Source organism: Aquarana catesbeiana, linkage group LG04, assembly GCF_042186555.1.
Source record: "Aquarana catesbeiana isolate 2022-GZ linkage group LG04, ASM4218655v1, whole genome shotgun sequence".
Taxonomy (NCBI): Eukaryota; Metazoa; Chordata; class Amphibia; order Anura; family Ranidae; genus Aquarana; species Aquarana catesbeiana.
The window spans coordinates 588,319,031-588,336,212 of NC_133327.1; the positions used below are offsets into that span (position 1 = coordinate 588,319,031).

At 46.0% G+C, this 17,182-nt stretch overlaps 1 protein-coding gene across 4 annotated transcripts in view; it reads right to left on the minus strand.

The window, feature by feature from the left end:
* The window catches only part of KIZ (kizuna centrosomal protein), a 385,513-nt gene extending 370,697 nt beyond the window's left edge, over positions 1-14,816 (minus strand). Inside the window, exon 1 of one of the 4 annotated variants that reach the window (XM_073628139.1) lies at positions 14,614-14,816. In XM_073628139.1, the coding sequence (XP_073484240.1) occupies positions 14,614-14,696 (83 nt within the window). In that variant the 5' untranslated portion in view covers positions 14,697-14,816. The remainder of the gene's footprint in view (positions 1-14,613) is intronic. The other 3 variants (XM_073628140.1, XM_073628141.1, XM_073628142.1) reach the window with 3 other exon arrangements.
* Between the last annotated feature and the right edge of the window lie 2,366 nt (positions 14,817-17,182).

Sequence of the window (17,182 nt, forward strand, 5' to 3'; positions counted from 1 at the left end):
GTTTGACCTCATATTATACGGTTTTGGTAAATCTAAAGGAAAAAAAATCAGCAGAAAATCTGATAGTGTGTATGGGCCTTGACACTGTCAATTTGCTGTCCCCTCAAAATAACTCAACACAAAGCCAATAAACCGCTGGCAACAAAAGTGAGTACACCCCTGTAACAAGCCCCTTGCTCGCTCGGTTCCACTCTCCCGACACTCCTCTGCAGCTATAGAATCAGATTGCAACGTCTGATGGTTCGGTCATCCAATGCTCCGGGATTAGAACTTCAGCTATGTGCCGTTCTAACCCAGTTGTGTAGCTCAGAACAAACACCAGGCAGGCTGTATGTAAGTTCAACCAGGAATTTACATCAGCATCTCCTAACAGTATCTGTCCCAGCATTATGAATCAGCCACTATTCCAATATGGCAAATCCAGGGCCCCCAGACATACAGGTCACAAAGAGCACCATTCCCCCAAATGCAAGGGCCCCCGATCGATCGGCAAGAGGCTAGCATACAGTCCCCTCCAAAAGTCTCTTTCCCGGCTAGGTCTGTCACATTTCTCCCCTTTCGGCAGGAGACTAACACAGGAGGAGACCCCAGACGGGTTGACTCCGAAGTTAGTCAGTAGTTCCAGTCCTCTAATGCCTGTACCCACACAGTACCCCAAACAAATTGTTCCAAACAAAGCATTACTCACCCAGCCAACCTCTGCCTCTCTCAGAGAACATATCTGCCGCTGGGGAGAGGCCTGGACTGGCCCTTCTCCCTGGAGTCCTTTCTGCCGCTGGAGAGAAGACAGGGTGTCTGGGCTCACTCCGTCATGCTGTTGGGGATCTGGGCCGACTGCTCAGCATCCCTGGGGTATACAGGTGGAGACTGAAGTCCCATCCACCTTCACAGGACATCCATCCTCTGTTAGTTGAGGGCAGAGTCCAGCAGTACTCAGCCCTGTTGCCAGCCCTTCTGCTGGAAACCCCACACCATCTGCTCCGGCTAACTGTTGGGGAAGGATGACGAACACCTCCTCTCCCTTCTCCCCCTGTATCCTGATCTGCTGCTGGGACATGACCACCTCCTTCTCACCCTGAGCCTCAGGAACCGCTGCAGGTGTAGGGCAGAGATCTTGGACCCTCTTTCCGGTTGCCAGCGCTTCAGCTGGGGAAGTTCCTTGTAACTTCACAGATACTTCTGTTGGTGCTGGGCAGAGCATAGTGAAGTTTGGTCCTAATAACAGCTCTTCTTCTGCTGGAGGCTCACCAGGTTGTTCTTCCTCAGCAGAAAAGTCTATCAAATCCCCTATCTCTATAACTGGTGTCTGGGGATAAAGGTTCACCATCTCCTGTCCCTGGAACCCAGAAGATGCTATCAGTGCTGGGCAGAGCACAGTGAAATTTGGCCCTAATAACAGCTCTTCTTCTGTTGGAGGCTCACCAGATTGTTCTTCCTCAGCAGAAAAAGTCTATCAAATCCCCTGTCTCTGCAACTGGTGTCTGGGGATAAAGGTTCACCATCTCCTCTCCGTGGAACCCAGAAGATGCTATCAGTGCTGGGCAGAGGTTAGCAGAGCTCTGCCCTGTTGTCAGCACTTCAGGTTTGGGGACGGCAATCTTCAGATTTTCCACTGCCGATTCTCTGGCATTCTGCTGGACAGGCACATTCCTCCATCCAAGATCATCCAATGCAGAAACAGGTTCATCAAGGTCAGTCAGCACTTGTTGCATCCGCCATAAGACCTCCGCCTCCATAGCTGCGGGGGCAGGTTGGCAAAGTACACCGTTACTCTGCCACATTGTCAACTCTTCAGCCAGGATTTCAGAGTTGTCAACTGGTATTTAATGATAGTCCCAGGCAAAGGGAGCACCACCCTGCTGCTGAGCAGAGTCTAACAGCTGTTTGTAGGCGATCTCCAACTCCCATTCCTGAACAGCCAGAAACTGCAAATCTTCCAGTGCCCAGTGCACTTCTGAGACATTCAGTCTCCGCTCTCTGTGCTCCATTATTTCCTCCAAACGCCACTCCCGATCACTTCCAAAGTCAGGGTCCCTGGACAGCCTCCAGTATAACAATCCCAGGCCATCGTAGTCAAAGCCTTCCGTGGGGCTGTCATCCGCTGTCCATGGGCACACATTTGGGCTACATACCACTGGAGGGCTCTGTAGCTCTCGTCCAACCGCATTTCTGCCCGGATCAGCCTGCTTAACTCGGCTAAGAAATGGTGGAAAAAACCTGCGCTAATGAGCAAAACACAGTAAAAAATTACTTACATTCACAAAATGCAGCTGCAACAAAATACTCCAAATATCCATAAAGTAAAAAGCATATAAATTAAAAATTTGTGCGCTAGCAAAATATATATTGCAACAGTACAATTAGGAAGCCCCTTGGGGTAATACCCGGAGCCACAATGTGTTTGAATCCCAACACAGAAAAATAACAGGACAACAGATACAAATAGTGCATTAAATCATATATCCTTGAAAATTAAAAAATAAAAGAATATAAAAAAATATTTGAAAAGAGGAGAAAGTTCTGAAGGTACGATTGATCACTCAATCATTTAAAAAGCACCACATTCAGTCCGTGAAGAACAAGTTAGCAAAAAACAAAATAAGTGAAAAAGAAAAAAGAAGACGTTCCTTTGGTGTGTCACATCAAAGCTGAAAAGTGAAAAGATGCAAAAACACTTCCAAGCCACCATTGATTGCAGGGGAGGAGTAATGGATGTGCCCTTACCCCATTCGTTGGACCTTGGGAATGGAGTTCACCAGAGCTTCACAGGTTGCCACTGGAGTCCTCTTCTACCCCTCCATGACAACATCACGAAGCTGGTGGATGTTAGAGACCTTGCGCTCCTCAACCTTCCGTTTGAGAATGCCCCACAGATGCTCAATAGGGTTTAGGTCTGGAGACTAGGTGTGCACCGAATGGGTGTTTTGGTGCCGAAACCAATACCGAAAATGAAAAATACACTAGGCCGAAAACCGAAACCGATACCGAAACTGACCGAAACCAAAAATGACCATTTATAAAACATATTTTTATATAAAAATTTATTTTTATATTTTAAATAAAACGTATACATTTTTATATAACACATTGCTAATAGTATTAGCAAAATTTCCACGCGGTGCACCTCTAGCAGATATGATACAGGAGATGGTCAGAGACTGCAGACATAGTACAGGAGATGATCAGAGACTGCAGACATAGTACAGGAGATGGTCAGAGACTGCAGACGTGGTACAGGAGATGGTCAGAAACTGCAGACGTGGTACAAGAGATGGATAGTATACAAAAAATGTGTAGCGCTAAAACAGCAAGATACCTTAAAACTAATAAGTTTAAAAGGCCTAAACATAAATTATAATGCACACATATAAATGTATCACATATAAAGTGGTTCAAATGGACAGACAGTGAGTTGGAACTGAATGGGTCACTCCCAAAAGTGAGGTGAGGAGCGCCTTCACCAAAATACAGCAGAAAAGTTTTGGAGGGTGATGTTCTGCAGTCACTTAAAAAAGTCTCATCACTATATTGAATACTCCATACATAAACCAAATTCTCATATCACACCACTGTGTCTTTCAAAACATGCAGTGCACTTAGATGTTGCAGATGGGAGCTTACCGGAGGGTTTGAACCCAAAACAGCGTATACTGTGAGGGTCAAACCAGCTTTTATTGCACCCTGGCAATGGTGGGAAGATCTTGGCAGCCTGAGGGTATTGAGAGAGGCTTTTCTAAAGGCGTATCTTCTCCACACATATTATTGGATATCTCCACATAGGGTTCATAAAGGGTACAAAAGGGACTACATAGTGTGATACCGTAGACACCGTATTTATTAAAAATCAAAGAAATACACTTACATGATAAAGTTAGTAAAAAAGCACTTGTACATAAAAGGGGCGGCAGTGGAGTCCTCCCGACGCGTTTCGTCTGAGTAGACTTCGTCCTGGGGTACCCTCCACTGCAGCCCGACTCCCTAATATAGGAACTGTGTTCATCTTGATGTGACTCCAGCCCGTTCAATTCCAAAAACCGCACTTCCGGGTTGTCCAAGATGGCGGACCCGCGTGCGTTCCAGACCTCGTTTTAGTGGGTGTGTTCATGCGTTCCACCCTCCAAAACGGAAGTCCGATGTTCCCCGTATATTCTGATAATAAAAATCATTACCTTATTATAATGTAGCATTAAAAGTACTCATAGGTTAGAGTGTTTGCTGATTTGTAAAGATAGTTAGCGTCGGTTCGTGTCCACAATGTGAATCAGCGAGATCTCGGCACGTCTCGCGATGTGACGCTATGGCGTCACGCCGCTAAGACGGAAATACTCACATGGAGTACTTCGCTTGCGTTCCACTGGTGGTTAACCAGAAGGTCCCGGATCATAGCCTATCGCGTGATGTGACGCTGTGACGTCACGGCGCGAACACGGAATTAATCATGTGGATCAACCACTTGCGTTCCACTGACCAAAGGTCCACAGTGAACCAACGGGTTGAAATTAGCTTCACTTTAAATAGCTTGTGTGTCAGTTACTAAGTAAAGAACTGGAAGCCAGTGATTCCTCACGTAACATGCACCTTAAGGGGGCGATGTAATGGTGGTGTAAGAAACCTGATGGAGCCCAGTCACATGTTAAATATTATAGCTGGGAGGGAGCAAAAGATGTATATCTGTAACCCCATATGTTACAGATAATTAAAACATATGGGGTTACAGATATACATCTTTTGCTCCCTCCCAGCCAATTAAAACATATGGGGTTACAGATATACATCTTTTGCTCCCTCCCAGCTATAATATTTAACATGTGACTGGGCTCCATCAGGTTTCTTACACCACCATTACATCGCCCCCTTAAGGTGCATGTTACGTGAGGAATCACTGGCTTCCAGTTCTTTACTTAGTAACTGACACACAAGCTATTTAAAGTGAAGCTAATTTCAACCCGTTGGTTCACTGTGGACCTTTGGTCAGTGGAACGCAAGTGGTTGATCCACATGATTAATTCCGTGTTCGCGCCGTGACGTCACAGCGTCACATCACGCGATAGGCTATGATCCGGGACCTTCTGGTTAACCACCAGTGGAACGCAAGCGAAGTACTCCATGTGAGTATTTCCGTCTTAGCGGCGTGACGCCATAGCGTCACATCGCGAGACGTGCCGAGATCTCGCTGATTCACATTGTGGACACGAACCGACGCTAACTATCTTTACAAATCAGCAAACACTCTAACCTATGAGTACTTTTAATGCTACATTATAATAAGGTAATGATTTTTATTATCAGAATATACGGGGAACATCGGACTTCCGTTTTGGAGGGTGGAACGCATGAACACACCCACTAAAACGAGGTCTGGAACGCACGCGGGTCCGCCATCTTGGACAACCCGGAAGTGCGGTTTTTGGAATTGAACGGGCTGGAGTCACATCAAGATGAACACAGTTCCTATATTAGGGAGTCGGGCTGCAGTGGAGGGTACCCCAGGACGAAGTCTACTCAGACGAAACGCGTCGGGAGGACTCCACTGCCGCCCCTTTTATGTACAAGCGCTTTTTTACTAACTTTATCATGTAAGTGTATTTCTTTGATTTTTAATAAATACGGTGTCTACGGTATCACACTATGTAGTCCCTTTTGTACCCTTTATGAACCCTATGTGGAGATATCCAATAATATGTGTGGAGAAGATACGCCTTTAGAAAAGCCTCTCTCAATACCCTCAGGCTGCCAAGATCTTCCCACCATTGCCAGGGTGCAATAAAAGCTGGTTTGACCCTCACAGTATACGCTGTTTTGGGTTCAAACCCTCCGGTAAGCTCCCATCTGCAACATCTAAGTGCACTGCATGTTTTGAAAGACACAGTGGTGTGATATGAGAATTTGGTTTATGTATGGAGTATTCAATATAGTGATGAGACTTTTTTAAGTGACTGCAGAACATCACCCTCCAAAACTTTTCTGCTGTATTTTGGTGAAGGCGCTCCTCACCTCACTTTTGGGAGTGACCCATTCAGTTCCAACTCACTGTCTGTCCATTTGAACCACTTTATATGTGATACATTTATATGTGTGCATTATAATTTATGTTTAGGCCTTTTAAACTTATTAGTTTTAAGGTATCTTGCTGTTTTAGCGCTACACATTTTTTGTATACTATCTATCTGTTGGGCAACGATTCTAGTTGTGGTGTTAGCTGCTTATAAGATTTTTTGACTATTCAGAGTAAGCGCAAATCTATTATTGGTGCGAATTGTGGTACAAGAGATGGTCAGAGACTGCAGACATGGTATAGGAGATGATCAGAGATTGCAGGACGTGGTACAGGAGATGGTCAGAGACTGCAGGACGTGGTACAGGAGATGGTCAGAGACTGCAGGACGTGGTACAGGAGATGGTCAGAGACTGCAGGACGTGGTACAGGAGATGGTCAGAGACTGCAGGATGTGGTACAGGAGATGGTCAGAGACTGCAGGACGTGGTACAGGAGATGGTCAGAGACTGCAGACGTATTACAGGAGATGGTCAGAGACTGCAGACGTGGTACAGGAGATGGTCAGAGACTGCAGACGTGGTACAGGAGATCAAGCAGCCTCACCAGTGTCCATCAAATGCAGCCTGCCAGTGCCCAGCAGCCTACCAGTGCCCATCATTTGCAGCCTGCCTGTGCCTCACCAGTGCCCAGCAGCCTACCAGTGCCCATCATGTAGCCTGCCTGTTCCTCACCAGTGCTCAGTAGCCTACCAGTGCCCATCGTGAAGCCTGCCTGTGCCTCACCAGTGCCAAGAAGCTTACCAGTGCCCATCATGCAGCCTGCCTGTGCCTTACCAGTGCCCAGCAGCTTACCAGTGACCATCATGCAGCCTGCCTGTACCTCACCAGTGCCCATCATGCAGCCTGCCGTAGTATGTCAGACAGGATCAGGAAAGGGCAGTGTTAGCAAGGCAAAGCCAAGAACAGTGCCCTATCTATGGTGGAAAGCTGTCAGCACACCGCGTTAAGGAGCGGCTTGTCGGTATGATCAGCGGGAGGAGCATTATCAGTGTGCAGCGCCGCGGGGGTTAAGAGCGTTAACGTAAGCTTCACCGAGCGGGCTCACTGTTTCTAACAGCATGTCAAAACAATAAGTCCTGCGCTCTTAACCCCCGTGGCACTGCACACTGATAATGCTCCTCCCACTGATCATACCGACAAGCCGCTCCTTAACGCGGTGTGCTGACAGCTTTCCTTCATAGAGCACTGTTTTTCTTTCTGCCTTTCAGTCGCCTCATCGAGGAGGGAGGGAGGGGAAGAGAGAGGAGAGGACTGGATGGGGGCGCTCCAGAATGACACCCCTGTAGTGGGCGGCACCAGGGGCGGGGCCCAGGCCCCATCCCATTTTTGGCACCATTATCGGCAAGAATTCTCTTTCGGCAAATTGCCGAAAAGGCCATTTTCGGCTGATATGTTTCGGCGGCAGAAATTTCGGTGCATCCATACTAGAGACATGCTTGGCCAGTCCACCACCCTTACCCTCAGATTCTGTAGCAAAGCAGTGGTTGTCTTGGAGGTGTGTTTGGGGTTATGTTGATATTCTGCCCTGTGGCCCAGGTCTATGAAGGGAGGGGATCATGCTCTGCTTCAGTATGTCACAATACATGTTGGCATTCATGGTTCCCTCAATGAACTGTAGCTCCCCAGTGCCGGCAGCACTCATGCAGCCCCAGACCATGACACTCCCACCACCATGCTTGACTGTAGGCAAGACACACTTGTCTTTGTACTCCTCATCTGGTTGCTGCCACACATGCTTAAAACCATCTGAACCAAATAAGTTTATCTTGGTCTCCTCAGACCACAGGACATGGCTCTTGTAATCCATGTCCTTAGTCTGCTTGTCTTTAGCAAACCGTTTGCGGGCTTTCTTGTGCAATATCTTTAGAAGAGGCTTCCTTCTGAGACGACAGCCATGCAGACCAATTTGATGCAGTGTGCGGCGTATAGTCTGAGCACTGACATGCTGACCCCTTCAACCTCTGCAACAATGCTGGCAGCACTCATACGTCCATTTCCCAAAGACAACCTCTGGATATGACGCTGAGCACGTGCACTCAACTTCTTTGGTCAACCATGGTGAGGCCTGTTCTGAGTGGAACCTGTTCTGTTAAACCACTGTATGGTCTTGGCCATCGTGCTACAGCTCAGTTTCAGGGTCTTGGCAATCTTCTTATAGCCTAGGCCATCTTTATGTAGAGCAACAATCCTTTTTTTTTTCAGATCCTCAGAGAGTTCTTTACCATGAGGTGCCATGTTGAACTTCCAGTGACCAGTATGAGAGAGTGAGAGCGATAACACCAAATTTAACACAACTGGCTCCCCATTCACACCTGAGACCTTGTAACACTAATGAGTCACATGTGAGCATTGAGGGAAAATGGCTAATTGGGCCCAATTTGGACATTTTCACTTAGGGGTGTACTCACTTTTGTTGCAGTGGTTTAGACATTAATGGCTGTGTGTTGAGTTAATTTGAGGGGACAGCAAATTTAAGCTGTTATACAAGCTGTAAACTCACTAATTTACATTGTAGCAAAGTGTCATTTCTTCAATGTTGTCACGTGAAAAAATAAAATAAAATATTTACAAAAATGCGAGGGGTGTGCTCACTTTTGTTAGATACTGTACATATTCTCAATATATTTGCAATTGGAAGAAATATAAGGCCTCATTCGCACAGGGTGTATCAATGCATACTCTGTACAAAGGCCGTGTTTACCTCTACCGGGGTTCACAGGTGTTCTGTGCATTCCAATGCAGGCAGTCCCATTCATGTCTCTTGGGACTCAGTGATTGCATGGACACAGTCACTGCTCCCAATTGGACAGCCACATGGGTGCGTGGTCCAGAATGCAGACAGTGTGAGTTCAGGGCTGTGCATCCACATGGATGTCAACTTGGGCTTCAGCTGTGTCCCTGTAACCACTGCGCTCCATTAGGCGTGAACAGGACTGCCAGCATGGGGATATATGGAACACCTGTGAATCCCTGTACAGGTAATTACGGCCTTTGCACAGGCCATGCATTGATACGCCCTGTGTAAATTAGGCCTAACTTGCATAAATACATTAATTTTTATTAATAATAATAATAAAAATATTTCTATGCCACTTTCAAAAAAATACCAAATGATCCAAATAAACTCCCTCCCTTGTGATAGAGAAGATAGCAGTGCTGTCTTACAAAGAACAATCTGTGATATACATACTATACTGCAAAAAATCCAAACAAACATAAATTTCAAGAAATTAAAATAGAAAATGTCTAAAATAGAAAATAAATAGAGGATAAAAAATGAAAGAATACCCATTGTTGTCCTTGTGTAGAAAAATATTATTAATACACATAAAAGTCCACTGTGACAGATCCAACCAGGCCTCCTGACTATGCCTTCAGACTTGGCATTTGAGGGAGCAAGATGACATTACCACATTTAACAGTCAAGGAAGCCATGATGGTCTCTGCCAACTTGGAACTCAGTGAGAAGATGTATGTAAAAAGAAAGCTACTTGCTGTCCAGGCCTTTTCTGGAACTGTTTAAAAGTTTAAATCAGTATTTTTTGCTAGAAAATACCCTATAGAATAAAATGGTGGTTGTTGCAATATTTTATGTCACACTGTATTGGAGCAGTGGTCTTTCAAATGCAATTTTTTGAAAAAAATACACTTTAAGGATTAAAAAAAATAAAAAAAAAACAGTAAAGGTAGCCCATTTTTTATTTGTATAAGGCCCCTTTCACACGATCGGACCGTTCAGGTCCGCCTGTCAGTTTTGACGGCGGACCTGAACGGGCGCTCCATGTTAGTCTATGGAGCGTCGGATGTCAGCGGAGACATGTCCACTGACATCCGACCCGGTCCGATCCGCTAAAAGCAGACGGATGGCCCTACGTCCAGGTCCGTCGCTGGCGGATCGGATCAGGTGAGATCTGATGAAAACGGACATGCTGTCCGTTTTCATCCGATCCCTCCATAGGCGGCAGCGGCGCCTGACAAGCCCCTCCCCGCTCAGTGAGCAGAGAGGGACCTGTCATCCGCCGGCTCAGCGGAGATCAACGGACAGATCTCCCGCTGAGCTGGCGGACCGAGGCGGGCTCCGTAGAAACGGAGTCCGCCTTGTGTGAAAGGGGCCTAATGTGAAAGATGATGTTATGCTGAGTAAATAAATACCTAACATGTTATGCTTTAAAACTGCGCACGCTCGTGGAATAGTGACAAACTACAGTACTTAAAAATCTCCATAGGCAATGCTTTAAAATATTTACAGGTTACTTGTTGAGAGTTACAGAGGTGTACCTCACATGTGTGGTTTAAACACTGTTTGCTTCTGCGTGAGAGTACGGGGGGATGGGGACTTAAAATTTTTTTTTTTTTTGCTTATTTATTTTACTTTTTATTCCCGCCGTCTTTTAAAGCGATCCCATGGTGAATCCACCACCAGGATCAAAGTAATGACGTATATATACTGTGGGCGGTTGTCATGTGGTTATTGAGATTAGGCAGCCCTGAGTCTTCTTGAATAGTGGTGCAAAACTGTCTGGGTGGGCACTGACCTGAATCACCTAGGCTTGTCTAGGTGACAATTAACTTACTGTTTATGTTTATGTTGGCTGTTCCTTAGAAGTGCTAATGATATTACTGTTTACAATTTGCCTTGTTTAGGATAATGTGATCAAGCTCTTACATGATTTTGTGTGGTATATATTCTGTGTGATAAAGGGAGTTCCAGTTTGCACCTAAGCTAGTGTCATCCAGTTCTTGGTTGCAATATTCAGCTATAATGTCTGGTTCATGGTTCCAGAGTGTGGGAAGCTGTATCTTGACGGAGGCACCCAGGTTGGGTGCCAAGTGGTCCGTCACATCCACTTTTTGGATAGTCCTAATGGACCCTGTGAAAATCTTCTCAATACTGTGTAATCTTCATACCACATGCCCAAGTGTCACCAGCTCTCTGTGGGACACTCACTCCCCCAGATTATATTGCCTCACATTCTTCATAATGCGCTTTATCTCTTTAGTAAATTCACTCCACCATCGGGACTCTCCAGATCAAGTTGCTCATATGCATAACAATTTTGCTCACAAGAAAAAGGGAAAAAACAAAGGAACTCCAATAATGTTAAAAAAAAAAAATGGATTTCCCATATGCCTCAAATTACACTCACAAGCCAAAAAATCTTTATAGCCTTCATACTGATTGCAATCCCTGGACACGGTTGTGATGATGAAACGCATCGGGACGTGGCTGTACGGCAACCAGAAGTGACAGAGCAGTGGTCGGGTGAGACGCCGAGTTCACCGACCTGGCTAAGTCTTTCTAGTCACTGTAGCGACTTTATACAGTATGAAGGCTATAAAGATTTGTTGGCTTGTGAGTGTAATTTGAGGCATGTGGGAAATAAATGGTGTTTTTAACATATTATACTATTGGAGTTCCTTTGTTTTTTTTCCCCCTTTCTTATGACCAAAATTGTTTTGCATATGAGCAATTTGATCTGGAGAGTTCCGATGGTGGAGAAAATTTACTCAAGAGATAAAGCTCATTATGCTGAATATGAGAATGTGAGGCAATATAACCTGATGAGTGAGAGAGTGCTACTGGGAGCTGGGAACACTTGAGCACGTGGTATGGTGTGACGATTACACTGTATTGTATTTGATAGGGTCCATTAGGACTATCAAAAAGTTGACTTATATGTGTATTAATAATATTTTTCTACACAAGGACAACACTGGGTGTTCTTTCATTTTTAAATCTCACAATACACCCCAAAAGAAACTTCAATAGTACGTCATTAAATAGGTGGCAGGCTTGCCCATCCCGTGGGCCTCCAGATGTGGAACTAAAGGTCTATGAATGTTTTGTGATACACCTACGGAAAGCTACAGCTGATGTGGAAGCAAAAAAAAAACAACAACCTCTGGCTGGTAGGGAATCTGTGATCTCAGCATGACTACAACTGTAGAGGAACTAGAGGACACAGTGTTTCCAGCCTTCAACCATCACAGAATCAGAGATCCCAGCCTTCAACCATCACAGAAACAGAGATCCCAGCCTTCAACCGTCAGAGAATCAGAGATCCCAGCCTTCAACCGTCAGAGAATCAGAGATCCCAGCCTTCAACCGTCAGAGAATCAGAGATCCCAGCCTTCAACCGTCAGAGAATCAGAGATCCCAGCCTTCAACCGTCAGAGAATCAGAGATCCCAGCCTTCAACCGTCAGAGAATCAGAGATCCCAGCCTTCAACCGTCAGAGAATCAGAGATCCCAGCCTTCAACCGTCAGAGAATCAGAGATCCCAGCCTTCAACCGTCAGAGAATCAGAGATCCCAGCCTTCAACCGTCAGAGAATCAGAGAATCAGAGATCCCAGCCTTCAACCGTCAGAGAATCAGAGATCCCAGCCTTCAACCGTCAGAGAATCAGAGATCCCAGCCTTCAACCGTCAGAGAATCAGAGATCCCAGCCTTCAACCGTCACAGAATCAGAGATCCCAGCCTTCAACCGTCAGAGAATCAGAGATCCCAGCCTTCAACCGTCACAGAATCAGAGATCCCAGCCTTCAACCGTCACAGAATCAGAGATCCCAGCCTTCAACCATCACAGAATCAGAGATCCCAGCCTTCAACCGTCACAGAATCAGAGATCCCAGCCTTCAACCATCACAGAATCAGAGATCCCAGCCTTCAACCATCACAGAATCAGAGATCCCAGCCTTCAACCCTCAGCCCCGGTTCACACAGGGGCGACTTGTCAGGCGACCTAGCCGCCTGACAAGTCGCCTCCCATTCTATACAATGGAACCGTTCTAATAGGAGCGACGCAAGTCGCTCCGACTTAGAAAAAGGTTCCTGTACTACTTTGGGGGCGACTTGCATAGACTTCTATAAAGAAGTCGTTTTGCAAGTCGCCGTGGCAGTCGTGTGCAGGTCGCCTCGGTGAGGCGACCTGCAAGTCATGCCGCCCCTGTGTGAACCGGGGCTCACAGAATCAGAGATCCCAGCCTTCAACCGTCACAGAATCAGAGATCCCAGCCTTCAACCGTCACAGAATCAGAGATCCCAGCCTTCAACCGTCACAGAATCAGAGATCCCAGCCTTCAACCGTCACAGAATCAGAGATCCCAGCCTTCAACCGTCACAGAATCAGAGATCCCAGCCTGTAAACATCACAGAATCAGAGATCCCAGCCTTCAACCATCACAGAATCAGAGATCCCAGCCTTCAACCGTCACAGAATCAGAGATCCCAGCCTTCAACCCTCAGCCCCGGTTCACACAGGGGCGACTTGTCAGGCGACCTAGCCGCCTGACAAGTCGCCTCCCATTCTATACAATGGAACCGTTCTAATAGGAGCGACGCAAGTCGCTCCGACTTAGAAAAAGGTTCCTGTACTACTTTGGGGGCGACTTGCATAGACTTCTATACAGAAGTCGTTTTGCAAGTCGCCGTGGCAGTCGTGTGCAGGTCGCCTCGGTGAGGCGACCTGCAAGTCATGCCGCCCCTGTGTGAACCGGGGTTCACAGAATCAGAGATCCCAGCCTTCAACCGTCACAGAATCAGAGATCCCAGCCTTCAACCGTCACAGAAACAGAGATCCCAGCCTTCAACCGTCACAGAAACAGAGATCCCAGCCTTCAACCGTCACAGAAACAGAGATCCCAGCCTTCAACCGTCACAGAATCAGAGATCCCAGCCTTCAACCGTCACAGAATCAGAGATCCCAGCCTTCAACCGTCACAGAATCAGAGATCCCAGCCTTCAACCGTCACAGAATCAGAGATCCCAGCCTGTAAACCGTCACAGAATCAGAGATCCCAGCCTGTAAACCGTCACAGAATCAGAGATCCCAGCCTGTAAACATCACAGAATCAGAGATCCCAGCCTTCAACCGTCACAGAATGAGATCCCAGCCTTCAACCGTCACAGAATCAGAGATCCCAGCCTTCAACCGTCACAGAATCAGAGATCCCAGCCTGTAAACATCACAGAATCAGAGATCCCAGCCTTCAACCGTCACAGAATCAGAGATCCCAGCCTTCAACCGTCACAGAATCAGAGATCCCAGCCTTCAACCGTCACAGAATCAGAGATCCCAGCCTTCAACCGTCACAGAATCAGAGATCCCAGCCTTCAACCATCACAGAGTCAGAGATCCCAGCCTTCAACCGTCACAGAATCAGAGATCCCAGCCTGTAAACATCACAGAATCAGAGATCCCAGCCTTCAACCGTCACAGAATCAGAGATCCCAGCCTTCAATCGTCACAGAATCAGAGATCCCAGCCTTCAACCGTCACAGAATCAGAGATCCCAGCCTTCAACCGTCATAGAATCAGAGATCCCAGCCTGTAAACATCACAGAATCAAGAGATCCCAGCCTTCAACCGTCACAGAATCAGAGATTCCTGCCAACTGTCACGGAACCAGAGATCCCAGCATGCCTTGTGCCTGGACCCTGAAACCAGCATTCCTCATGAGTCTGATTCTGGACCGGGCATTCCGGTGTAGTTCAGAGCCGTCCTGCGGTTGGTCAGATCAAGTCTCCCTGCCCCATGGCCCCGCCCAGCACTCACCAGTCTCTCAAGCTGCGTTGCAGCTCCCCGATCCGTTCTTCCAGCCCGGCGTCCTCCCGGAACCGTTCAGCAGAGCCCATCATCCCCGATCACCGTCCCCCCGGATCCGCTCTATTCCATCCACTGAACACTAACTGGAGGATGTACTACCCACAATACAATGCGAAGAGTCATGGCCGCTGGTAGCCATAGAAACCGGAGAAGCGAAGTTGGTCACATGACTATTACAGTTGGTCACATGACCTCTTTGGTTGTAGGTGATTGGTGTGCTGAGATGTTGTGGTATTTACAGCTTAGACCTGCTGGAGGATGCTGTCATGTGCTGTCCATGTAGAGACCAGATCATCGGAAGGGAGAAGATGTGCGGGCAGGATCGTGTACAATACACAAGATCATTCATTAACCCATCATTCATGTATCCATTAATACATCATTCATCCCCCATTTATCCATAATTCATTCATCCTTCATTTATCCATAATTCATTCATCCCCCATTTATCCATGATTCATTCATCCCCCATTCATCCATGATTCATTCATCCCCAATTTATCCATGATTCATTCATCCCCCATTTATCCATGATTCATTCATCCCCAATTTATCCATGATTCATTCATCCCCCATTTATCCATGATTCATTCATCCCCCATTTATCCATGATTCATTCATCCCTCATTTATCCATAATTCATTCATCCTTCATTTCTCCATAATTCATTCATCCCCCATTTATCCATGATTCATTCATCCCCCATTTATCCATGCTTCATTCATCCCCCATTCATCCATGATTCATTCATCCCCAGTTTATCCATGATTCATTCACCCCCCATTTATCCATGATTCATTCATCCCCCATTTGTCCATGATTCATTCACCCCCCATTTATCCATGATTCATTCATCCCCCATTTATCCATGATATATTCATCCCTCATTTATCCATGATTCATTCATCCCTCATGTATCCATGATTCATTCATCCCTCATTTATCCATGATTCATTCATCCCTCATTTATCCATAATTCATTCATCCTTCATTTATCCATAATTCATTCATCCCCCATTTATCCATGATTAATTCATCCCCAATTTATCCATGATTCATTCATCCCCCATTCATCCATGATCCATTCATCCCCAGTTTATCCATGATTCATTCACCCCCCCATTTATCCATGATTCATTCACCCCCCATTTATCCATGATTCATTCATCCCCCATTTATCCATGATTCATTCATCCCTCATGTATCCATGATTCATTCATCCCTCATTTATCCATGATTCATTCATCCCTCATTTATCCATGATTCATTCATCCCTCATTTATCCATGATTCATTCATCCCTCATTTATCCATCCCCCATTTATCCATCATTCCTTCAGCCTTCATTTATCCATCATTCATTCATCTCCCATTTATCCAACATTCATTTATCCATCCCCCATTAATCCATCATTCATCCCCCATTTATCCATAATTCATTCATCCCCCATTTATCCATGATTCATTCATCCCCCATTTATCCACCATTCATTCATCCCTCATTTATCCATCCCCCATTTATCCATAATTCATTCATCCCCATTTATCCATCATTCATTCAGCCTTCATTTATCTATAATTAATTCATCCTTAATTTATCGATCATTCATTCATTGACGAATTTTTAGGCCTTCCACGATGGAGTTCATGTATGAATGGTAAAAGGGGGTCAGAATACCTATAAACTTTTTAAAGTATAAGGCTGTATAACTGCAAGTCATTCTAATTTACAATCGCTGTTTTCTAGCTGGTCTAAAACTGCTTTGACGTAAAGGGACACTTTTCGGTTGCCATGGACAATCTCAAGTTTCCAGGAAGAAAGAACAGTATATATAATATAAAAGTGCATGCAGGGCACTAGACAAGGCACTAGGGACAAAGGGATGTGAAATGATTTCATACAGTAATGTAATATTACAGATTACAGTGTACTGTATGGGTTATGTATTTTTAACTAATTTGCATTTGCCGCCGGGCTCCGCCCCCGTGTGTCGCAACACTCGCAGAGAACGGAGCCCGGCACAGTAATCAAGCAGAGAATGGAGCCCACAGACACAGCGGGAGCACATTGCAGGATCCTGGGGACAAGGTAAGTAACTTTGCCTGGATACTGTGATGCGATAGAAGGATATGGTTTGTTCATATTTCATATCTGAGGTTTACAACCAGTTTAACCACTTAAAAACCGCGCTATAGCTCAACGACGGCTACAGCACGGCTCAATAACTCTGGGAGGGTGTACATTGACGTCCTCCCAGAATCACGTTCCCACACGCCCCTTGAGCACGCACACGGAAGTATCCTTGATCATCAAGGATCACGGTAAATGGCCGCTAACAGCGGCCATTTACCACGTGATCGCTCCGTCAAATGACGGAGCGTTCACGTGTAAACAAACCGGCGTCATGTCCTGTTCCTCTCTTCCCTCTCTGTACCGATTGCAAGCAGAGAGGGGAGAGATCGGGTGGAGCAGTGCTGTGGGCTGGATGTGTAATGTCCACAGCGCTGATCTGTGCCCA